This window comes from Pocillopora damicornis, chromosome 7 (genome assembly GCF_964200805.1).
Source record: "Pocillopora damicornis chromosome 7, jaPocDami1.2, whole genome shotgun sequence".
Classification (NCBI taxonomy): domain Eukaryota; kingdom Metazoa; phylum Cnidaria; class Anthozoa; order Scleractinia; family Pocilloporidae; genus Pocillopora; species Pocillopora damicornis.
Window position 1 is genome coordinate 487,746 of NC_142676.1, and position 22,891 is coordinate 510,636.

The 22,891-nt window shown below is 38.4% G+C and overlaps 4 protein-coding genes across 4 annotated transcripts; all 4 read right to left on the reverse strand.

Annotated features, from left to right (window-relative positions):
- Positions 1-934: 934 nt before the first annotated feature.
- Positions 935-6,176, reverse strand: LOC113686894 (uncharacterized). The gene is made up of 5 exons (XM_027204577.2): positions 5,943-6,176; positions 4,908-4,935; positions 3,752-3,979; positions 2,905-3,017; positions 935-2,013 (listed from the first exon to the last, which is right to left on the reverse strand). Exons 1-5 carry the CDS (start codon positions 6,087-6,089, stop codon positions 1,855-1,857), a joined length of 675 nt encoding a protein of 224 aa, XP_027060378.2. The 5' UTR covers positions 6,090-6,176; the 3' UTR covers positions 935-1,854.
- Positions 6,177-7,182: 1,006 nt separating this feature from the next.
- On the reverse strand, positions 7,183-9,490 carry LOC113686892 (uncharacterized). Its single transcript, XM_027204573.2, has 5 exons — positions 9,214-9,490; positions 8,973-9,000; positions 8,429-8,650; positions 8,042-8,154; positions 7,183-7,678 (listed from the first exon to the last, which is right to left on the reverse strand). The coding sequence occupies exons 1-5, from the start codon at positions 9,337-9,339 to the stop codon at positions 7,475-7,477; spliced, it is 693 nt and encodes a 230-aa protein (XP_027060374.2). The 5' UTR covers positions 9,340-9,490; the 3' UTR covers positions 7,183-7,474.
- A 1,424-nt stretch (positions 9,491-10,914) lies between these two features.
- On the reverse strand, positions 10,915-16,203 carry LOC113686893 (uncharacterized). Its single transcript, XM_089211692.1, has 5 exons — positions 15,972-16,203; positions 13,854-13,881; positions 13,318-13,545; positions 12,556-12,668; positions 10,915-11,298 (listed from the first exon to the last, which is right to left on the reverse strand). Exons 1-5 carry the CDS (start codon positions 16,110-16,112, stop codon positions 11,119-11,121), a joined length of 690 nt encoding a protein of 229 aa, XP_089067818.1. The 5' UTR covers positions 16,113-16,203; the 3' UTR covers positions 10,915-11,118.
- Positions 16,204-18,454: 2,251 nt separating this feature from the next.
- On the reverse strand, positions 18,455-22,292 carry LOC113686909 (uncharacterized). The gene is made up of 3 exons (XM_089211689.1): positions 21,631-22,292; positions 20,127-20,385; positions 18,455-19,448 (listed from the first exon to the last, which is right to left on the reverse strand). The coding sequence occupies exons 1-3, from the start codon at positions 22,074-22,076 to the stop codon at positions 19,125-19,127; spliced, it is 1,029 nt and encodes a 342-aa protein (XP_089067815.1). The 5' UTR covers positions 22,077-22,292; the 3' UTR covers positions 18,455-19,124.
- Between the last annotated feature and the right edge of the window lie 599 nt (positions 22,293-22,891).

Genomic DNA, 22,891 nt, shown 5'->3' on the forward strand with positions numbered 1-22,891 from the left:
GCAGCGATCAAACACAGAAATCTGTCCCTCACAACGACAACTTTAAGCTTCTCTCGCCACCTTTTGATGGAGGCCCTCGACTATAAATACAAATCCCAGACTTCCATAGCGTTGAAATAAATTCGAGAATTGGACGGGGACCGAAACAAAATGCACTTAAAACAGAACTTCGAATCTCTTCGCAAAGGCTGACGAAATTTTTGAGATTTCGAACAGAAAAATTTGCGATACCAACAATTTGACAAAGTAACATTCATTACCTATAAATATCAATCTTCCGGAGGCAACGCCAGCTAAACCTCTTGAATTGCGTCTTCTTTTCAAGAACGGATTCAGTCAGTTCCGGGAACACCTGAACAGGCGTTAAATAATTTGCCAACATTCTTTCACCTGGAAGTTGTAGAGTTGTAATTATGATTACAAGCAGGTTTTGTTTTTGAGGTCTAGGGCGCACAAACTAGCAAAAAATTACAATAAGAGAAATGATAATCTTCGCTAGCCTCCTCTTTCTTCCGATACTGCTTTGTCAAAACCCAGGACCTAACTATTAAGTAGACAGGACCGGGGACCTAAATGTAATATAGCAGTCTATTTTGTTTGTGTTCTTTATGTGTCCGTGAAAATCGTTATCAGTTGAAGGTTTGTCATTCAAATATCTCTTTGGAACAAAACGTAGAATTGGCTCAAAACTTAATGTTGTTCCTTTACCTCACAGGGGTAATTATCGGCAAAAATAAAGACATAGGAAATCTGCCAATTTTGTATCCCACTTGAGGCAAAGTGTCACACATAGATCACTCGAGTAAATAACCGCCATCGAAATAATCTTCAATCAGTGGGAACCCACTAAATTACAGCCGGAAATTTAAACTTTGAACAAAACACACGCAATCGACTGGAATGTTCGTTGCATATGTGAAAAGAAAAACATGGATTTATTTCCATCACCAACTTTTTGTTTATTTTTTGTAAATAACAGAAGCTGAGAAATTTTTTCTACAGCAAGACATCTGCTGAATTAATTGTTACTACAAATTCAAACTTTCTGAAATTCTATATTAATTAATAGCTTAAAGCCTGTCTTTATTACCTATGGAGCTGATACATTCATAATGTGATTTACACCCCTGGATCCAAATGTCGCTTAATCCTAACACCTGTATCACGCTTGTCTGTGAACAGTCACTCTTTATTTCAGCGCTATGCGCCATTCATGCGTTTCATGGTAAAGTCACGGAGTCGTGGATAATACAACCGTGAGTTCAGTGCAAAACTAGTGCGGGAGGGGGGTGGGGGAAGGGAAAACGTTTCTGAACGAAACACAAGCTGTCGCCTTATTACCTAGAGTAGTCAAGTTCTGTCCTACCGAGTTCCATCAAGCCCCTCAAGGGTTGAAGTATACCCCGTGTTCTCGATAACAATGGCCTGTGGGAAGCCGGAAATGGTAGGAAATGGTAGATTATGCCTCGTGAATGTATTTAAAGGGGGACTGTGATGTTTTTCCGTAACACAGTTCATAGCTCCATTCTCTGGGTTTCGAAAAGAAATCAGTGTGGAAGGAATAGAATTTTTCAATGGAAAGTATACGAAAGGGTTATATTCCCTGTTAAAAATACAAGTCCATCGAGTCCCTCGGGCGAGGCTTCTCCTCCCCTCCCCTCCCCACTGTCTCTTGCAAAGTAACCAAATATGGCGGCACGATAATTGAGCGATTTAGGCGCCAATATAGCATGAGTTGTAACTGATGTCTTGATGTCCCAAATACTACAAAGAGGAACTGTTCACGGTAGAATATCTCACCTTAATCTAACCCTAAAAATTACAGGATTACACCATTTATCTAAGCTAGCAAAATTAAACCAGTGTCTGAAGATCTTCGATCCAATGGTTGACTGGCCGTATAGACTTGCACTTGGTGTACACCTGAGCTCCCATTTTCTTTAAGATCGGAAGATCAAATGTAAGAAGCTCATCCGCGTCCTTCAGGCTGTTCATGCGCACAATCACCCAAACCTGTAGGATGTTTGATAACATGAATTTAGAGATGATCAAATACGTTGAGGTGACGAGAGAGGAATGAAAGAAAACTGGAGCATAAGAGGTGTTGGGGGGGAGGGGGGGGTTAGTCCTACGGTTTTCTCAATGAAATGATGAAAAGACAGCTGGGTCGGCGACTCTGATGATGGCTTCCGCTTTGGATGTCAACACTTCAGTCATAATCAATGCCAAGATGACGATCGAATTTTCTCCGTGAGTTGAGCCTGTTGTCCAGACTGGGAGGTATGCTCTGCTTGTTGTTCAAAAACAGAAACTTAATGCAACCGGAAAACTCTCCCGGGGAAAAAAAACCCAAACATGATTTTGTTTAGTCGCTTTAACTGTGCAAAAATGATCTAAATCAAAAGGAGTGATCTCGGCGGAGTTTCATACCCAGTTGAACTCTTTATCTGAGCACATAAAGATTGAACTTTTAAACCGAAAAACTAGACAGAAAGGCGCTCAAACCTTACAAATAATCGACGTAATTTATTAGTATTTAAGGCAACACTGCACCCTTTCAGTGTCGTTCGCCCGGTAATTCAAATGAAAAATGCGTCCATTGGGTTGTTTCGTTGTCAGAGGATTTTTTTCCTGGTATGTTTCTCAATCATTGATACAAGCAAACTGATCAAAAAAAAAAAGGGACAAAAAAAAAAAAGGGGGGAAATCCAAGTTCAGTCAAGCGAACATGAACTTTTGACCCTCCGAGGGATGCTCTACGACTGAGGCTCTGCAAGACTCAGGGTAGCCGGTTTTATATAAAAAAAAAAGGCTCTGCACACCGATTGGACATGAAATTGAATTTGAAGCTTTTGTGAAACTGACTGGAAATGAACTGTGTAGTATTCGACGCCTGATTCTTACCTGTCGTTCTGCCACCACTTTCCACAAGTCCACAATGTCTCCTAGTTTCTTTGCTTCTATAGCAGATACTGCTTCGTCAGTCCAAGTGTTGCAAAGATCCAGTTGCGTTACGCCTGATTCAGAGACGAAGAGTCAGTCATAGGACTATACAATCGACGAACAAAGTCTGTCCTGTGACATGCAAAATGTTATGAAAGAAAATGGTAGTAGTCCTGTGGCTCATGAATTGAATTACACGCATGCGTAAGTGTCAGTGAAAAAAGAAACCGGTTCCTGGTTCAATAAATTTCTCTAGGAAAATTGATTTTTTTGTGGGAGAACATAACATTGATACATTAGGAGCGAGCTTAGGAACACTGGAAAACGTTCATTGGTCTTCGTTTGACGAGATAATTACAAACCTCCTATAGTGACCATGAAAAACGGCAATGCAATTAATTATGGTGACTGGAAAAACTTTCCGTATTTAAACAATTTTGCGCAACATTCTCGGTAAATTCGAGTATCTTTTTAACACTTTAGAGCATATTGTGGACAGCCCCGATTTTAGGTCCTTTCAGTCTGAATAAGAGGACAACAGGTGCAGCGCTGGGTAGATCACAGAGGTACAAGGACGGTTCTTCATAAGAGAAAAAATTTGAGGCAAACCAACCATTATGTACATTCTTAAAGCACCTAAAGGGAATTGACAAAACACCATGAGCAGAGAAGCCACTGTACTGGTGTTATATGAATTTTCTTGGAACGTCTGCAAGTGCGTTTCGTGACGCATGACCGGTCAAATATTGGCTTCAAACAGACTGGTGAAAAGAGTAAAACGTTATCTCTTAATGTGATATAAACATACCCATATACTCGACTCGAGACCACAAGAAGTAATACAATCCCTCTTTGGTCACGCTTTCCACATGAGTCGCGTCCAGGCTCCGATTACATCTCTCGGCAACAGTTCCAGCGAAATCCTCATAGGGTCTAAAAGGTTTCACCTCGGTTGTGATGCGAACGTCCGCTGATTGTTGCTTTAACAGAGTCGCAAAGCAAATGTCCAGTTGTCCTGGTGACTCTACACTGAGAACTGGAATGATACAAAATAAAAGAGGGAAATTAGATTCGCAAGGATAAAATTTTAATTTTAAGTAACGTCATGGGCTCCTGGCAATGTATAAGATGAAAGATGAACCACCCTGAAAGCGAAGGGTGGTGGTGGGGAGGGGGGGGGGGGAGGCGGAGGAGAAGAAGTACGGGTAGAGGTGTGTTTCGCTGGCTGTGAAACCCTGACAGACCCTTTTTACGAAGATATCCTTTCATTTTACTGAGCTATTTAAGGACAAATGAACAGATTTAGGAAGTAAGTTTCCGAAAAAAATTGTGGTGCTGCGTCGGTGGGGTTTTCTTTTTTGGTTTTTATCAACCGAGTTGATGATTTAAATTCGTCAGACGAAGGGCTAACGCTCGAAAAGTCCGGTTACCAATTTACACGATAAACGACTTAGTTGATAAAAACAAATTATCTCATTTAAGGACAAACTCTGACAGGTTGTGGTATATCGATCTCATCCAGCCACTCAAGGCAATTAGCAATCCCTGAAATTGCCCTCATTTCAGAATCTGACTGTTTATGAATAACAGAACAAATCGAAGCAGAGCCAAATACAATTAAAAAAATACTAGTTAGGAATCATTTGAAAAAGCTTGTTGGAGAATATAATGTTGCGTGACAGTGACGTTAGGTTGGTTGAAGAGTACAGTAATTTAATGCAACTCGATTTAGCGTCTGTTTTGTGTGACCTGAGAACTTAATTTCACAGCTTTCTTGCGTAATAACTTTAGTGTAACCTTTGAGCTGAAGCATTACTATTGCACGACACTCTTTTTTTTTTCTACATAGTTCTGTTACTGTTGATAAATCTTTTTGTGATATAATGAAGTCCGGCCGCCTAGAGGTATACATGACATGGTTTCCCTTTGCTACAAAGTGACAAAGACCACTTCAACGCACTCACCTCCTATCAGTTTATTTTCTCCGCATATCTGAAAATATAAGATCAAATGAAAAAGAAAGTCATCCTTATTCTGTTAAAGGGGCGTCTCCCGTTTGGGCGCGTGCAATCTTCTGGGACACTGACATTGTTGAGGAAGAACGCAGTTATGAGGAATATGAATAAGAGTGGTGCCCGAGGTTTTAAAGTTGTTTTTAACACGACAGGCTTCATAAGCGAACAATCATATGAAGTGTATGCTTTGTTCTATGACACCACGCTTGGTTAATAACGCGCATATATCATGACCGTTACCTAAAGCAGGACGGTGAAGGATTATGTGGCTATGTTGCGCTTAGAAGTCCATTGTTTTCCAAAATCGAGTATCCTTTAACATACTTACTTTCTATTTTGAACTTCTGATGGGGATGGAAAGGAAAAACCTGCAAACCTCAAAACTCGCGGCCAAACTGAGCATGAACTTTCGAATCGCGGAGGAAATATTTTTGCGCGAGGCAGTTGCTCGCTGACGTCACAAGCGTGCACGATAAGGATATTCGAGGCACGTACGCGTGTACGGTATTGATTTTACTAGCTTGACCACCAGCTAGATCTCTCGCCAACTCGCGTTGCTCGAGACGCCTTCCTTACTTTGCACGGATGAACGGAACGTCGGCTTACCCTTCTTTGGATCGCAAATTCTTAACCTACGCGAACCGATCGAAAGGGGCGTTAAAATATACTTAATTTGACATTGAAAATATTTCAGTTGCCTTTTGTAAGTCTGGCATTGTAATAAGCTAATTTACATTTTGTGACCGCAATGTCAGCTATTAATTAATGCCGATTAAGGCGGTCGCTAAATGCTTGACAGTCTGAAATTTTCACTGAATTTCTGCTGAAAGGTTCTTTAAAACTTGTTAAGAGTATCAGATGTTTGTTGAGAAATGTCAAGCGATTCTAAAAATTATTTTGGTTCTCAGCAATGTACAAATTTTCCGAGCTTCTGCATGCTATAAAATTGCTCGGTTGTCGAAACTCTGCGCTTTTGTTAATTACCTTCCAGAACTGCTTGATTTCCACTCCCGTCGTTTTCGATGGATATGCAATAAACTCCTCGGCTATATTAAGCCATTTTCGAAACACATTATGCGAGTGTTCTCCATGGAAGTCAATTGTGGTCTCAAAGTAGTAGAGCAGTCCCATGGTGCTGCCTGTAAGCTAACGACTTCTCTACGGGAAACCGAGGTGAAGGGTGTAAGCATCTGCAGTAACTTGACAAGCTGTATAATAGGCCTTGAGTAACCTGGCAATTTTGCTTGAGAGCGGCATGTCCAATCAACAATTTTCTTTTTGTTTTTCGGGAAGCAAGAGGGGGTGGGAGAGGACAAAATTTATAGAAATTTGAAAATACTGAATTACAATGTTGAAAGAAAGTATCGCACGTGAATAATGATAAGGTCAACTCTCTAGTAAAGACCGCTCATTATGCAACCACTTTCCTTACCACCTTAACAGTAAACGTTTTGTTTCACAATAAACACACGGAAACGTTTCAAAAACTCTCACCGCTCGATCCTCTTTACAGGCCGTTCTTTAGAAGCAAAGAAACATTTGCCTGGACCATTCAATTATATTTTGTCTTAATGTATTCCGACAACGATCACGGCTGAGCGCTATCCAGATTTGCTCTCTGAACTTGCAAGACGGGCCGTACTTTTAACGTTAGGTCGCCACCCGGATTTGTGTTCTCATGGAGTTTGTTTTACTGAGTTTTTATCTTTCAAGTTTCTATTTAAAGGTTATTTCGGTTTCAGTACAGCTTGTAATCTTCATTTTAGTGTCCACTGATGTATGCTTAATGCGAAGAGCCCTGATTGAATGCACAACAAGGCGGTTTTGAAAAATCTCACGCGAACCTATCATGCCATGATTCTGGCATGTCCAACGGCCGAGCGCTGGCTAATCCCAAAGAGAGCCAAAAGCTGAAATGGGGCAAAAAAAAAAAACCTTAAAGTGCAGTGCACTGGAAACAACTTATGTAAATTATTACCTTGAATCGAATGGATTTTCATTTCAATTTTAAATGAATAAGCAAATGGATCAGAAATTGCATCGTTTGAAGTTTCATCATCAGAAGTGATCCCATGCTTAACTCGCCAAATGTGAATCAAAGCATAAGTCACGGAGTAGTATTTTATACACTCGATTGCAAAAGCGTTGACATTTGAAAAGCACGACCGGCGAACGATGAGACCAAGTCAATAGTGACCCCAAATACACACTTGTGAAAACTTAAGAAAAAAATTGAACCATTCAGTTTAATTTTTCTTTGAATCAAATAAATCATATTTGTTAGAACAGCGGAGTTTTCAAATTAATCAGAGGAAGGAAAGATCATTGTGCCGGAATAAGCCAAATATGAATGGGGTAAAAAAAATAATCTGGGCAACTGCCCACCTACCCCTGCCCTAACCCAACAACAGTCTATAGGGTTTATGTTGGGTTAGGGGAGGGGTAGGTGGGCTGTTGCCTAGATACTGATATTGATCCAAAAAATCTATGTCATGAAACACATATTTTCAGATTAGTTATCTGTTTTCAGTACTTAGCCGCGAGGAAGACATTCGAAATTGTTCTTTCTTTATTTCCTTGACTTCTCTAATCCAGTCGTCAGCCTGGCGAATAGATTTGCATGTGATCTGGACTTTGTCACCCATCTTTTTCATGACAGGCAATTCAAATGATATCTTGTCCAAATCTCCTGGTTTTTCAACACACACAATGGCAAAAACCTATAAATAGCAGATCAGATCTTTTAGCCACCAATCTTGCCACGTCATTTTTAATCAATACGCATGTTCGCATAAAGGTCAATAAAAAATAGATAAATAAACAAATAAATGAGCATAAGTCTTAGGAAAGTTTAGAAGACTTAAGCAACGCTTTAGCGGACTGCAGCTGTATTATGTAGTAAGCAAAACCTCCAATCGAACTGTTTGGTTGAGTTCATGCATTTAAGATTGCATCATCTGAAACAACTCTGAAACCCATGCAAAGCCTAACTACAATTATAAGCTATCCTCCTTTTTGGAAAAAAAAAAAAAAGAGGAAAAGGCAAAATTTAGAGCCAATTATGGAAGTCAAATTGATATTACCTTTCGTTGTGCTACCACTTTCCACAAGTCCCTTACAATTCCAGATTTCTTCGCTCCTAAAGCAGCTTTCCCTTCTTCAAACCAGACTTTGAAGAGGTCTTCTTGAGTCATGCCTGGAGAAGGAACAAAAACTAAATTTCATAATCAAATCAAGGCTACAAAATTATCCTTGACACAAGCAAGAGGACCTCTGTCGCTGCGTGGAACCTAGTTTAAAATCAAAGGAAGACCTATCGTCGTTAACCGCCTGACTGAATGACAGACTAACTGACTGTCCGGTAGCCTTTGCAGTTGGCGATTTCAGTTAGGTGCGCTAAAGCGATGAACGGCGAAGATGGGAAAGGCTCGTCAAAGGCAGACTTTCAGTACAGAGAGTTTTATCATTACCTTCATATTCCACTGTAAAAGTGAGAAAGTAATGTAGACCATTTTTTGGTACACAATGCACAAGACTGATATTGGTATCTTCCTCCAGCCAGTCTCCAACATTGGCGGCAAAATCTTCATAAGGTCTCAATGGGGTGAACACAGTAGAGATTCCGTTTACTAAGTGTTCATAAGAAGACGCAACCCAAGAATCCAGCTCTCCTGGCGAATCCACACTGATGACTGCAGAAAAATGACGAGACGCATTGTTCAGAAGAGCGATCGATCAGCAAGTGAAAAAATTAGATGAAATTCCAAAGAAAGAAACCTATAGGGATACCCGTTAGTAAATAAGCCTTGCTTTTCGTGACAGCAGTTGTTTCTTATGTTCTTCTTTGAAATTTTGCGCGGGAAATTGGCGAGCAACCGGCTAAAATTGATCCCCCCTACGCATGCCGTAGGTTTGACCGGTGTGCATGTTCATCACTCGCGCCGCAGCGTTAATAAAAAACTTCACGTAGGCAATCGAGTACTCTGGCATCGATTCGCAGTCTTATATTCTCACCTCCTATCAGTTTGTGTTCGCCAGGAATCTGTAACCACAAAGAAAAACAAGTAAATGAGACGTTACAGGCACAGTGTGCCGCACGTTGCGTGATGCTCGTCACATAAGGCTTAATTTTATATGTGTACGGTGCTGCATATCTTTGATTTAATATCTTAGCCTATATGACTATGGGCTCAGCAGAGACGATATGCAAATAAACAAACACGAAAGAGAGATCAAGTTAAAAGTATAAACTGACCTTCCAAATCTCTCTGATGGATAGCGAGCGCGAGCCCTTGAGAGCATTATAGAGAGAAAGACACGAATGAACATATCCCTGTTCATTGAGCTTCGCAGTAGATTCAAAAAAATAGAGCAACCCCATTACTTCTATGGTGGAATTTCGGTTACAAAGAATATCACTCCGCACAGGTTCGTATGCAGGAATTGGAGCAAAAAGTAGTGATCCCAAGTTCGACACTAACACTTAGATAAGCCCGCACCAAAATTAGTATTTTGAATGCTGAATTTTTATCATCACGTCCAATTTAACCTGTTAAATATACGTAGTTTTGCTAGCTAATTACTATGTGGGCTAATTATAATTTCTTTATGCCATCGTTTATTGTTAATTACGTATGAGTCGGTAGGCTTGCAATTCTATTCGGCCAAAAAAGAATAGAGCAATATTTGTGTTCCGTTCTGAAAATATTTTTGCTTTTTTTGTTTCTGTTTCTTCGTGATTTGCAGCTCAGATCTTGCCAAAATCTTAACATATCTTTTTCCACGTGTGTTTTTTTCCAGTTTCGTAACCAAAAGTGATCAAAAAGGAAAACATTACTCTATATTAGCTTTTATGAAAAAGCTAAGCCAATATACTCGCTCCGGTTGGTTGAAAAGCCATTATCTATTGTAAAGAGAAACCCATGGCTTTCTTATGACGTCATTAGGGAGCCATTTCTATCGTTTCATCAGGATATTAGACCGCAGAAAAGCTTCTTAATTACCAGCCGAAGGCAAGGTATTTTACAAACTTTTCTCGTGACCACTGACATGCAAAGTAGTTTATTTTCCCGATAAACCGATAGAAAGTGCGGTGTAACGCTTGAATATGTTTTGATTGCTACAAGCTCCTTTCTTCAATTCTTTTTGTTACTCTCCATAACACGTAACCGAAAAAATATAGGAACTTAGGTAATAGCGAATAAGTTGAAAAATAACATTTATATGTATAGCAATTTTACAAGTCTAATTATGAAGGTCCTATGGCAAAACGTCAACAAATATTAAACTACGTGCTAAACATAGAGTTAAATTAATAAAATGGGATTTAGCAGTGGACATTCCACGAAGTAGCTCTTCTTGTCTGTTGTTACAGGCCGAATTGTAATTTAGAATGTTGGTTTTTGTGTAGAGAAGAAAACCGGGGGACCGGAAAAAAAAACCCTTAGAGCAAGGACGAGAACACAACTACATTTATGCCGGGTCCATGAATCGAACTCGGGCCACTATGGTGGGAGGCAAGTGCCATGCCTGCTCCCCTACTGGAGTTAATTTACTGGTTCCAGAGAGCTGTGCCGAATTTTATCATGCACAATTAGTCTCTGAATCCAGACTGCTCATGCAACAGTCATTGTGGCTTTACCACTGATTCAATAAGTGACCTTCTTAACACATTAGCTTTTATCTAACTTTATATTAGCCTATATTGTAGTCCTCTCCATTTCTTTTGCTGTTTGGCGGCAAAACCCGTTTGGGGCTAACACTGGGAGTGCCTTTTCGAGAATGAGCGTGGTAGACGCTGCTGGTAAGAGGCGAGCTGTAGCCATCACTCATATACATATAGCGCCCTTGCACGGTAATCACTGCCATTTTTCTCTCATGCGGGTGCCTACTGTGGAAACGGTGATCGCGCAGCAAACACACAGAGAGGAAGAAAGTACGTTGAATAAACAAAGACTTTGTAAAGTTCGCTTTTCTCATTTTACTGTATTTTATCATTACACTCTTCATTTGGAGAGCCAAAACTTCCTCACATATAAGCTTCCCTGAACTACGCAAATCCGTTCAGGCTTCTTTTTTACAATATTGCTAAGATTTTAGTTCACCTTCGAGGATCACTACTTGATTTTCATCTGTAGGTGAAATAAAATTTAATCTATTTTTAGAAGTGAGGATCAAATGAGTCAAGCCTGTGAGAGTTGACGTCTGCGATCCATTCATCAGCTCGGCGAATCGACTTGCATGTGATATGGACTTTGTCTCCCATTTTCTTCATGATCGGCAGGTCAAATGATATCGCGTCCAGATCCCCTGGTTTGGAAACACACACAATGGCAAACACCTGCGAAATAATAGCAATGCTGTTTAGTCGATTCCGCAATAATAAATTTACTGTGGGGATTATGTGCTAATCAGCTGCTTTATATTTCACTTATCTCTCTGTACAGTTGTAATCAGACAGTGTAATCGGACAGTTGGCTGCAATCGGACATCTGTAATCGGACAGTTGAAGCAGTCAATCATACTAAGTCCACTCAGCTAAATCCACCAACCACAGAATTGATTACAATAACCATACCAACAACCGCTTACTCTGAAAAAAAGACTGGGAAATTTCCAAATTTTTTGCTTCAGCCATTGTCCCTACTGGAGATGTTTGCCTTAAATGTATTTTTTTCGGGAATTGTAATGGTTATGATTAATTGGTAACAGGACTTCGTGTTTTCCAATTCTGTCTGTAATCATACTCGTTATTGACAAATCGGACTCCCGCTTCGCGGTCGTCCGATTTTGTTAATCACTCGTATGATGGTCCTATTACCATTATCAATAAACACGTGCTGATGCGCCAGCGAAAACCAGGCTTAAGCGATCGCCCTGGAGCAGTTTAAAGCCAATCATTTCACTTGTACAAAAACAAAAATGGGACTGAATTTTTGGTTTCGGAGAATTTCAGTGTTTGGTAAAACTAGTTCAACTTGCCTTGAAAGGTGGTTTGTGCGTTTGGATTGCAAGTTAACGGCCTATGGAAAGTCTTAACCCGCTCCCTTACATTTCCTCAAATCGACCAAACGTTGCAACTAAGGACCTTCTAACCTTATGTTCAACATGCATCATAGAGTGCACTTCTCAAGTTTTTCACAATTCACTCCCAAGCTACATGTCAGACCAACTGGAGAGTTGCAGAAGCACGCTATATGAATTATCTTCCCGCATGTTACCTATCGAGGGGCATTAATAAAGGCTCGCTTAGAGACATCTTTTGATCAGACTGACAGGCTCAAACGTTTCAAGACATCAATAACAATCCTGATCACAAACTATAAAGATTCTTGCTAGAGAAAATAAATAAGTTTAAATCTGAGGAGTAGTCGTAGATATCACGTCCCTATTTGCAAAACGAATAGACTGAACTTGAGACCAGTTTCTAGTACAGCAATTGTGTATGGACGATTTTAATCAGTTATTTTATTGGGTAATTTTTTTAATCCTTGTAAAGTTTTTTTTAAATTCAGCTTTAGAGCGGTAATTCTGAAACTTCAATTAACTATCTATCTATCAATCTATCTATCTCGGACAGCAAGACGGATTAACACACCTTTCGTTGTGCCACCACTTTCCACAAGTCCAACACAGTTCCAGATCTTTTAGCTTCCAAAGCAGCCTTTGCTTCTTCGCTCCAGATTCTGAAGAGGTCTTCCTGAGTCATACCTGCAGAAGAAAAAAAAATTCAGAAAACCAATCCCAGTTCAAACTAAGGCTAAACAACTGAGACAAGTCTCTCTTAAGGAAACAAAACGCTTTCTAGCACATCAAGGAACTGACCAGGTAAATATTGATGCAAAGGAGAGGTCATTGCTTAAACACAAAACGAACTGAAGATGGCCACAATAAATCACAGTCGAAACTAGTTAAACGAGTCCCTTGCTTTTGAAGAAAATAAAAAGAAAACTGATATGCTTTATCAAGGGTTGCAATATTTAATGGATGCGTTGCTTGGAACTCATCATAACGAGTCACCATTGTGCCAGCCGTAAAGTAGCAGATCTAGGGGGCATCAGGTCTACGAAAGATCAAACGACAAAACAGGTGTGAGGTTATCAAGCTATATCAGTTAGCAATAGGACTAGCCAAACCGACATGGTCACATCATATACGAAGAATAGCGTTATCAAAAGCTATACCTTGCATGCTTGAGCAGCGAAGGTGTTGCTTTGGGAGTGAAATAAAGTTAAAATCGCAAGTGACAGAGATTTCCCCCCTGAAAGAGGTTTGAGTGAGAAAAGAATCGATGTGCTCAAATGTTTCGTGACGTCGAAAGACTTCTTTTACATAAATACAATTCTGCCAACACCTTTACCTTCATATTCCACGGTAAATGTGAGAAAATAATGCAGGCCAGTTCTTGGTGCACACTCTACTACACTGATATTAGTGTTCCCTTCAAGCCTGTCCTCAATAGTAGCAGCAAAATCTTCATATGCCCTAAGAGGGGTAAAAACGGTAGCAACATTGATGCCAACACTTTGGCAAGATGCACATGACTTTTCAAAGGCATCCAGCTCTCTTGGGGTCTCCACACCGACAACTAAAAGGGACAAAAGAATTGTTCGGAAAAGCGATCAGCATGTGGAAATGTGGAGCAAACTCCAAAGCGGAAAAGAAATTAAATAAACCCAAAAGAATCTTCTTAAAGTGATCTACAAAACTTCACAAACATGATCTACAGTTATACTTTGTTTGTTATCCTGAATGTTCAGAAAAAAGAAAGATCAGATGGTTCTTCAAATATCGTAAACAAAAAAGAGTAGTTACATTAAATTCTTTAACATAGTAATGGTCGTGGCATTAGAAAAAGTTTTTAAACTCTTAAAATCCACATACGTTATTACTTACCCCCAATCAGTCTGGGTTCCCCAGAAATCTGGAATCAAAGATTATGTCATATAAGACTCTTTAATTTGTCCCTTGATGTAGTCATCCTTAGTAATTCCGTTAGATGCGTAGATAATTCTTTGGATCCATACTTATAATTTAAACACTAATATCCACTTTTTTCGTTGATTTAGAAAGGTACTTACAAGCCATCATTGGTAATTTCCTCAAACTTTTCAAAAAAAGTTGAGGAAAAAGGAATAACTTTGTCTCGTATCCAGGCCTTTCTCAATCGGCGTCAACAGTCTCTTGTCACTCGCTCTCAATTACCCATCACGCCTCATCACGCCTTACTTTCAGTTTAACTTGGGAGTTGCAGGGAGTTACTATATCACGAGCGACGAGTGGGGGAAGAAGAGAAGACCAAAATACGAGTGGTCAGCGGGGAAATAGATTTACCATTTCATATAGAGACATATCAGTTAGAGTTGCGGAAACCAATATAGTGTTGTAAAGCCGAAATATCAACAGTATACTTCACTAAATAAAATGTTAAGCAATTTTTCAAAAGTGTCGATGGCACATACATCTTTTACCGCTGTAATAAACAATGGAGGCATCGGAAAAGGCATCGGTGGCATCCGGAAAGGTACCAAGAAGAATTATATTTACGTTTTGTAACTTCCTCCGTGATGTGTGTGACGAAAAAGAAATCCAAAACCTATATTTGGTGCGATAGTTGTGGTCACTTTTTCCATGCAGGTTGTCTGGATATATCTTTCACAGGAACGTGGGGGGACAGAGACACCAACACAACATTCGTTCGGTTCGAAAGGTAAGTTTTCATCCCGAGTTCATTTGTTATATTCAATAGGAAAAAAAAAACACTTCGAACGGAAAACAGAATTATTTTAACGTCTGGATCTTTTGAAAAAAGGTCTTTTAAACGAATGGCCCTGATTATAAATATTTAAGCATGGTAAAGACATTAGCCTTAACTTGGCTGTTTCTCGAAGCTCAGTGTTTTCTTACATGCCTTTTTCACGTGAAATGAGGCGATTGAATATATATAATAAACACTGAAAGAACTACAGCTGATGGAAATTTAATTTTCTTATCTAAAGGCTGTGGATATAAACTTATTAATGACTCTAAAAATATAAAAATCTAGAACGAAATTTTTTAGAGTTGCTTTGCTTTTCATTTTTCCGGAATCGAAATTCGAGATTTCAAAATTCAAGTGAAAAGCAAACCAACTGTGATTAACGCCTTTAATAAGTCAAGATACTTTTTTTCGTCATACAACAAGTTACATGTCGTAAATATCATTCTTCTTGATGCCTTTCCCGGTGTCACCGATGCCTTTCCCGATGCCTCCGTTGGTTAATATAGCAGTAAAAATATTATTCCAGTCAAAGCGTTTGGAAAATTGCTCAACTTTTTAAGTAGCGAAGTATAACCTGGTAACATTTAGGCTTTACAACACGATTCTCTTTTGCAAGTTACGAAACGTAAATATAATTCTTCTTGGTGCTTTTCCGAATGCCACCGATGCCTCCATTGTTTAATACAGCAGTAAAAGATATATGTGTCATCAACACTTTTGAAAAATTGCTTAACATTTCATTTAGCGAAGTACACCGTTAACATTTCGGCTTTACAACACTATTGTTTTCTGCAGCTACAACTGATATGTCTCTATATGAAGTATTAAATTTGTTTCCCCGCTGACCACTCGTATTTCGGTATTTTCTTCTTCCCCCACTTGTCGCCCGTGATGCAGCAACTCCCCTTTAACTTAATAGCATATCTTTCGTTTATCGGATTTTGAAAAATTTGGTCAAATTGCAACTCTTTTAGTTGTTGCGTAGGCATACATTTGCGCTTGACTTAAAAATTCTGCAAAGGTCGGTAGATTTTAGAGTAATACTCTGATCATAATTCATATATTTAACCAGGTGTTTTCGCTTGCTACGAAAGCTTCCTCCATGAAGCGGCCATCATGTAATGAAGATAATATCTCATTGTCATTCACCGAGGGAGCATCTCTACTTTCACTGGGTCAAACAAACAAAAAATATGGAAACAACAACCTGAAGAGAGTTCTAGGGCTCAAAATTAAATTATTCAGTATCAGACCTTCCAGGCTTGTTTAATGGCTCCTCTTGAACACATCCCTCTTCCATGGTAGAAGGCGCCATAGAAATAGCGACATGGGATACTATAATTCACCTCTGAAAAAAGTTTCGTCGTGGAATCGAAGAAGTAAAGTAACGCCATAACTTCTGTTACTTTTACGTAGCACGCAACAGAACGACACTCCTTAGAACGCGAACTATGTAATTGTGCTGAGCGTGGAAAAGAGTGAGACTGGGTCAAGGATGGTTCAGTTTAAAGGGCATGTAATGGGTATGTAAATACATGTTTTTCTTATACTATGTAAAGAGTGGCATAGAAAACGAATTTGCAATTAATTTTTCTAATTTAACAACGTCCGTGACGTCACAGGAAAGACAGGGCCACTCAAGATGGCGGAAGTTTTGAATTTGGAAGAGCTTTAACAAAGTGAAAATGGGCTTTTGAAAAAAAAAAAAGAATGATACCTTAGGTGTACTTGATATAATTACTAAACAGCTATTTGGAAAGAAAATGTACGTTTTAGGGGTTTACATACCCTCTATCCAATAGATTTCATATTACAGAATGTTTATTTAACAGATTCCAAGTTGCCATGCGTCTGTTCAGTAATAGATCACAGATGATGTCAAAATGTGGTAAGAACAAAAAAGTGACACACAAGGCACAGCCTGTCCATATCTATCACTGAACAGACACATAGCAACTTGGAATCTATTTGTTTTATATAAGAAAGAATTAAAAAAAGTTTTAATGATGACATCATCTATACGTCTGTCCTCCAATAGATCATGAGTAAGAACCAATCAGAATGTGTGCATAACTGAGCTTACTATATAATCAGTAACAGATCACAGACAGACGTCAAAATACAGTAAGAACAAAAGAGTGGTATGTAGGAAGCAGTCGAGTGTCTCATTGATGTTCTTCCCACATTTCCACTAAACAAAAGCGCAGCGGGAAGGAATCTATTTTTTCTTAAGCAAGGAGGTGAGGAACACATTCTCTTCCCGCAATTTCACACTTTTTCTCATATTGTCAAGCTAATATCCATTTTTTAGATTCAAGTTTAAGTCCAATCAAGAGGCCTGAGACAAATTGTAGTTGCTAAGAGTCTGCTACAAAATTGAAAATTCCTTGACTGCCCTGATATAATATTTGGCCAAATTAGTTGACATGAATTCATCTATGTTGGCAGAGATTTATCCATGAATTTGACATCTGTTGTGACTGGATATCTCCAGACCCCTCAGATTATTTAGGTCTTTTTTTGTTTTGAAGATCATTATCAAATTGCCCTAACCTTCTAGGAAATTCAAGACTCTACACACTATAATAACAAAATATCTGAGATTTATTGAATATCATAAAATCACAGTCTAACTGTCCATCATTTAAGTCCTGAAAAACACCAATTATACATCAGAGAAAATTTTCCACAAAAACAAGTAAATGTACTAGATAGAACTGCTGATAAGTAATAAAATCATAAAAGTTTTGCAAGAGATGAATGTTCTTTAAGAAATCAATTGTTGATCCAATTAAAAGAGAGAATTTCTGAATGAATTAATGAGTATTTAAGACTATGGAAATAGATTCATCCCAAAAATGCTATAGTACTTGATGAATTTACCAAATAATGGTTTTATGGTGGCATTTAAATATAGTGGCAGGATTTTACTAAAAACAATTGGGTAGGTATTGAGCAACATGGTCTCTACTAAGCACCATGTACACAGCAAATCAAGAATTATTTTCTATGAACTGTTCAACTCCTAAGACATGATACCTCATTCCCCTTTCAATTTGCTTATGAAATAGTGAGGGAAATATCGTTACAACAGGATAAAACCCTTCTTGTAATAAGCCTGTCTCCCTCATTACCTGTTTGCTGTAATATGTGTAATAACAGGGTAGGTTAAATCAGAACCATCTTCCCTTAACACTCTAAAATCAGTATGCAGTTCTCCATACTGTTCTCTATAAATTTCCTATGGTACTTCCAAGGAGAATTTGTCTTACCATCAAGAGCTTCTTAAGTTTGCAATTATTTCCTTTACTGTCCTGACCCTTATGTTTGATTCAGTGGTGATACTGTTGGGAGAAATTAGGTGCTTAACACTCTTATGGGTTAATGGGTTAACCATGATGATTTGAGTGATACCCAAGTAGTTTCTTGTGAGATAGGGTTGCAAAGCATATGTTGAAAAAAAGTGTCTGCAGGCAGACAACCAAGGGTGTCAACTGTATATAATTCTGTAACAGGAGAAATCAGCTAATATTTGATTTAGTCCCAGGAATGATAGAAATCTATTTTAAAACATTGAGATGAAAGAGAAACTATAACCCAGCCAACACTATGTTAAACTTCCAAGAACACAATCACAAATGTTACAGTGGTTTGCAAACAAGGGGAATCTAAGGCAGAGCCAGATTAAAGATCACCATGCAGCCCTCCTGAGCTACTGAGATAAACAGCAGTAACAGTTTTCTGCATCTTTATTTAAACAAAACAATTGAAGAAGGGAGCTACAAAAGAGAAAAATTCTACCACCAATATATACAAATATCTTGTAGCATAAAAGTTTACAGCAGGAGTGTCATTTTACACAATGGCAATCTTTGTACCTGGCAAGAATTTACATCACTTACATAGTTCAACATGACAGATATTTTTGCTTGGTTTTTATTTTTGCATATACTTTACAAGAAGCACCACATTAACATCCAACGAAACATAATATTCAGAACTTAATAACAATGTAAAATGAAGTTGGTTTTTGGCAATCAGTGACATTTCACCAAATCTGCAAACATTGCAAACCACAAAATATTTGTTACACACTGGTACATGTGAAAATCATTATTTCTTCAAGGCAAATCTGTAAGTTGCTGTCATCTCAGCAAATAAGTTGAAATGAGTAAAAAAAAAGGTACTTGACTATATTTTAACCCTTTAACTCCCAAGATCTCATTAGTAATTCTCCTTACTATCTGCCAAATGATTTTCATCATGTTAGTTTGGAGAATTTGGTATTGAATCAATTAGTAATCATATAATTGATATTTTTCTTTATTCTCATCACTTGTCTGCATGATATTTTACAGATGTAGTAAGGAGAAACTCTTTCTTGATCACCAATGGGAGCTAAAGGGTTAAGGAGACACTGTGAGATCTATAACTTGAATTTGTGGATTACTTCCACCACAATTTTCATCACCATTAGAAATCTTCTTGGGTACAATTTTTGGTGGTGTATCAAATGTCAGATCAATAACAGTATTTTGTTGATTGGAGTCACTGTAACAGTCAACAGAAGACTTTTTGATTGGCACGAATGACTCACTGCCCTCTTTGATTCTCCAGAAGCCTTCAGGAGTAAACTCCACACTCTTCATATCTTCAGGCACTGATTCTAAAATCCCCTGGATAAATCCATCTATTACCAACTCAGAAAGGGGTGTAAGGGTTTTGCAAATCTGAAAATAGAGAGCAAGCTGAAAATTAGCCCACTTAGCAGGCATACTCTCTGGAGAGTGAGCACTAATTATTCTGATCGAGTGATCAAGCCTCCATATTGGATTGGTGAGGCAAGTTGAATATCATTCATCTTCACCATCTAAAATTCTCAACGACAATTTCAAAATTTAAGAATATAAACTTAGGGAACTCTGATAATGTGGGCAGGGGTTTTTAGGAGTAACACAATTGTTTCTGTTGGTTACCCCTCTAAATTGAAACTTGAATTTCAAAGATTGTGACCATTCAATTCAAATCTGCTTTACTTAATGCATAAATTATGTTTAGCCAAGTGTTTCCACCCTGTGTAAAGTGATAATAATACTGACAGAGGCACTAATTGTAGTATGGCCACTTCAGAAGTTTTTGATGTTTCTGATGAATAAAAAAACAAAAAAATATTTTCCATGTTAATCACACTCTAACAATCATTTGCTTCACACTTGGCAAATATTGCCCAACAATCCTGTAACTATCTTAGGGATTATCATACAATATTTATCTAACCTTGAGTGAGAAAATTCATAAATAATCTGTACCAAGCTGCAGGTAGTTCTATGTTAAGATCTACCTTCTTTCAAAATAATTTTCAAAATCATAATAAAGCAGGCAAAAAATCAAATTCCACACCAACTTACTGGGCATTTCCACTTTTCAACTCGCTTTTCCCACATAAGCCGAAGATATGCTTCTCCATCAAAACAGCTCAGATGTGCACAGTTCCTTCCACGCACTGGAGTTACCATTCGTGAGCGTGTAAGGGGGCATGTCAGTGAAATGTCAATTACATCTAGTTTTGCTTCAGTGTGAGAAACTAAGCTCTGTATTAATTGTGCTTTAGTTTCTGTTGCAGGGACAGTACTACATGTCTTGAAGGTTTCCAATATCCCACTAAAACTAGAGAAAAAAGAAAAATACTTTATATTGGTTTGTTAAAACAAACCACCATAATACCATGGAAATTCCGTTTTGATGGTAAACAAGTGTCAGGGGTGTAAAATAAGGATAGGACTGGACTTCAAGTAACTTTTGGAATAAAAGATGTTAATGTGGTGATAAGGTTAAATATGTGATGATAGAAAAATTTCCAAATGTACATCTACATTAAGCATATTTCTGGCCAGTTCAACCATTCTTAACCATTTTTTCAAAGTGGTGTCTTAATAATAATAATAATAATAATAATAATAATAATAATAATTTATTCATTTCTAGTGTGCAACTTTTGTATGACTATGATGAGATGCGCATTCCTAAATGTAAAAGAGAATTGAAGAAACTAAAGTATATATTATGTAAAAAGAGAAAATGCTAATAATATGCTAATAAAATCTCTATTAAGTATATGCAAGACTAAAAAGATAGGTCTTGAGATGAGTTTTAAAACTAGTAACCCATGTGATAACAAACATTGGTAGAAGTCTGAAGACTACCATAGAAGTTATCTTAAATAGAAACCCCTGAGATGCATTTAAGTTTCTGTTCTTGGAGCTGGTTGTCTATGAAGGTAATTCCTTTTAGTAGTAACTAGTGGGATAGCTTGCTCTAAATTTTGCCCTCTTTTCCCACTGTCATCTTCAATTCTTTTAATTTCTGTGGGTCAGTTTCTCCCCATGAGACAAAAACAATGTTCTTACACAAAAAATTATCATAGGCTTTTTATACAAAGCATAATGAACTATACTTGCTTATGAATAAAGGGGGTAATTTTCTAAAGAAACTGGTGCTACGTTGGTGAGAGAGCATAACGAGGCAATTTGGTATTATCAACTGAATTGATAACATAAATTGGCCACCGTGAAGAGTTTTCAAAGCTGACGTTCAAATTGTTGGCCCTTCTTCAGATCAAAGGACTACGCTCAAAACGTCACCATGAAAACTCTTTACGAAAGCAAATTTACGTTATCAACTCAGTTAATAATACCAAATTACCTTGTTATACTAACTCATTGATAGGTTCTGCGTTTCTGAAGTTCGCACATATTTTTGAATGGCTGCATGAGGAGTCGACAAACTTTTAGTCAAACTTCAGATAAGTTTTATTTTAAGCTCATAGTTGAGTGGTTTACGCAATAGTCTGGGAAAGTCCCGCCTGGACATGGCTGAATATAAATTTGTTCTGTAACGAACTATTAAATGTACCTCACTGGTTTTGGTTTTTGAGATGTCGGCACGGCTGCTAAATTAGAATGGTTAACCCCACGTTTCCCATTAGAACTGGTTTGTTGTGAATTCCCGGAATAAACAATGGGATTCTTTCGCAGACGACCCAGTAGCTCAAAGCAATTATCAAGCAATGTGTCCATTCCTTCATTAAACGAGTTCAAACTGGAAGCCAAGGTAACATGATCAGTGTGAACTGAAACGGAAGGCACATTGCTTGCCGATCCATTAAAGTATATGTGTGTGGAAGACCGAGGCTCCATTTCTGGATGAGGTATTCTGCGTCGGTGACGATGTCTTCGATGTCTTCGATCATGATCATGTTTATGGGTTTCATTTGAACGATGTCTGTGCGAGGAAGACCTATGTGTTCGAGACTCCCGCTCATTCTCCCGTAGCCGTCGATCTCGCCGCTCGTTTGACATTTTACAAATGCACTTTATAGCAGTAGTTTCCTCCAAAGTCAAATTGCTTTTCTTTTAAGCCTTGCAAAAGATATGACAGCAATTCGTTTTCCTTAAATTTACTCTTCCTCCCGCCTCGATCTCATGATGCAACGGTCTTCCGTCTACTAGTTCCCAGTCTTTAGCGACAAGACGGGTTCGGCGATGTAATAATGCTATTATTTGCGTGGCTCTACACTGAAATTAACCAGAAAGAAGCAGGAAAATCAGGGAGACTGGTCCGCAAACACATCGGTAGAATCTGTCCTCCTTACCCTCTCATACATGGCGGACAAGAGAATATAAACAGTTTATATTCTCTTGATGGGGAACCATTTCTCCAAAGTGCCAACAACTGTTCTACATGAATCCCGTTGTAGCTAGTTTAAACCTGAAAGGTACCACCTTGGCTTCACATTTTGATGGTTACATGGGTCACTGTCCATACCAGAGAACGCGGCCTAGTTGGGAGTTCTTACTATTTTAAACCATTTGTGCGCTGTTACAAAGCGCCGCAAACATACGTTATACAACGCTGGACTGAAATCAATTTCACCATTACTTTACCAGTCGCACATCTTGACTTGTTATCCAGCATCATCCATCTTTGAACCATAAATCTCTAGCGAGTATTTAACTGTGTGGAAAGTCCTGAGAGATCTTGATAATGACTAGCAAAGCACGGGTTGATGAGTAGAATTAATTTGAACGCGATGACGACTTGAAATAATTCACAAACAACTCAGTGACACGCAAATTTAAAATTGCATGAAAGAAACCTGAAAATGAATAAGGCC

Excerpts from the sequence above, each read along its gene's own strand:
- LOC113686894 (XM_027204577.2), bottom strand. The coding sequence starts at position 6,089 with ATGGGACTGCTCTACTACTTTGAGACCACAATTGACTTCCATGGAGAA. Across the intron at positions 3,980-4,907 it reads AGAAAATAAACTGATAGGAG|TTCTCAGTGTAGAGTCACCA; the intron begins GTGAGTGCGTTG and ends GTATCATTCCAG. Across the intron at positions 3,018-3,751 it reads GTCTCGAGTCGAGTATATGG|GCGTAACGCAACTGGATCTT; the intron begins GTATGTTTATAT and ends TCTCTGAATCAG.
- LOC113686892 (XM_027204573.2), bottom strand. The coding sequence starts at position 9,339 with ATGGGGTTGCTCTATTTTTTTGAATCTACTGCGAAGCTCAATGAACAG. Across the intron at positions 8,651-8,972 it reads CGAACACAAACTGATAGGAG|TCATCAGTGTGGATTCGCCA; the intron begins GTGAGAATATAA and ends ATTTTTCTGCAG. Across the intron at positions 8,155-8,428 it reads TTTTACAGTGGAATATGAAG|GCATGACTCAAGAAGACCTC; the intron begins GTAATGATAAAA and ends TTCCTTCTCCAG.
- LOC113686893 (XM_089211692.1), bottom strand. The coding sequence starts at position 16,112 with ATGGCGTTACTTTACTTCTTCGATTCCACGACGAAACTTTTTTCAGAG. Across the intron at positions 13,546-13,853 it reads GGAACCCAGACTGATTGGGG|TTGTCGGTGTGGAGACCCCA; the intron begins GTAAGTAATAAC and ends TGTCCCTTTTAG. Across the intron at positions 11,299-12,555 it reads AAGTGGTGGCACAACGAAAG|GTGTTTGCCATTGTGTGTGT; the intron begins GTGTGTTAATCC and ends ATTATTTCGCAG.
- LOC113686909 (XM_089211689.1), bottom strand. The coding sequence starts at position 22,076 with ATGTCAAACGAGCGGCGAGATCGACGGCTACGGGAGAATGAGCGGGAG. Across the intron at positions 20,386-21,630 it reads CAAAAACCAAAACCAGTGAG|TTTTAGTGGGATATTGGAAA; the intron begins GTACATTTAATA and ends TTTTTTCTCTAG. Across the intron at positions 19,449-20,126 it reads TTGAAAAGTGGAAATGCCCA|ATTTGCAAAACCCTTACACC; the intron begins GTAAGTTGGTGT and ends CTCTATTTTCAG.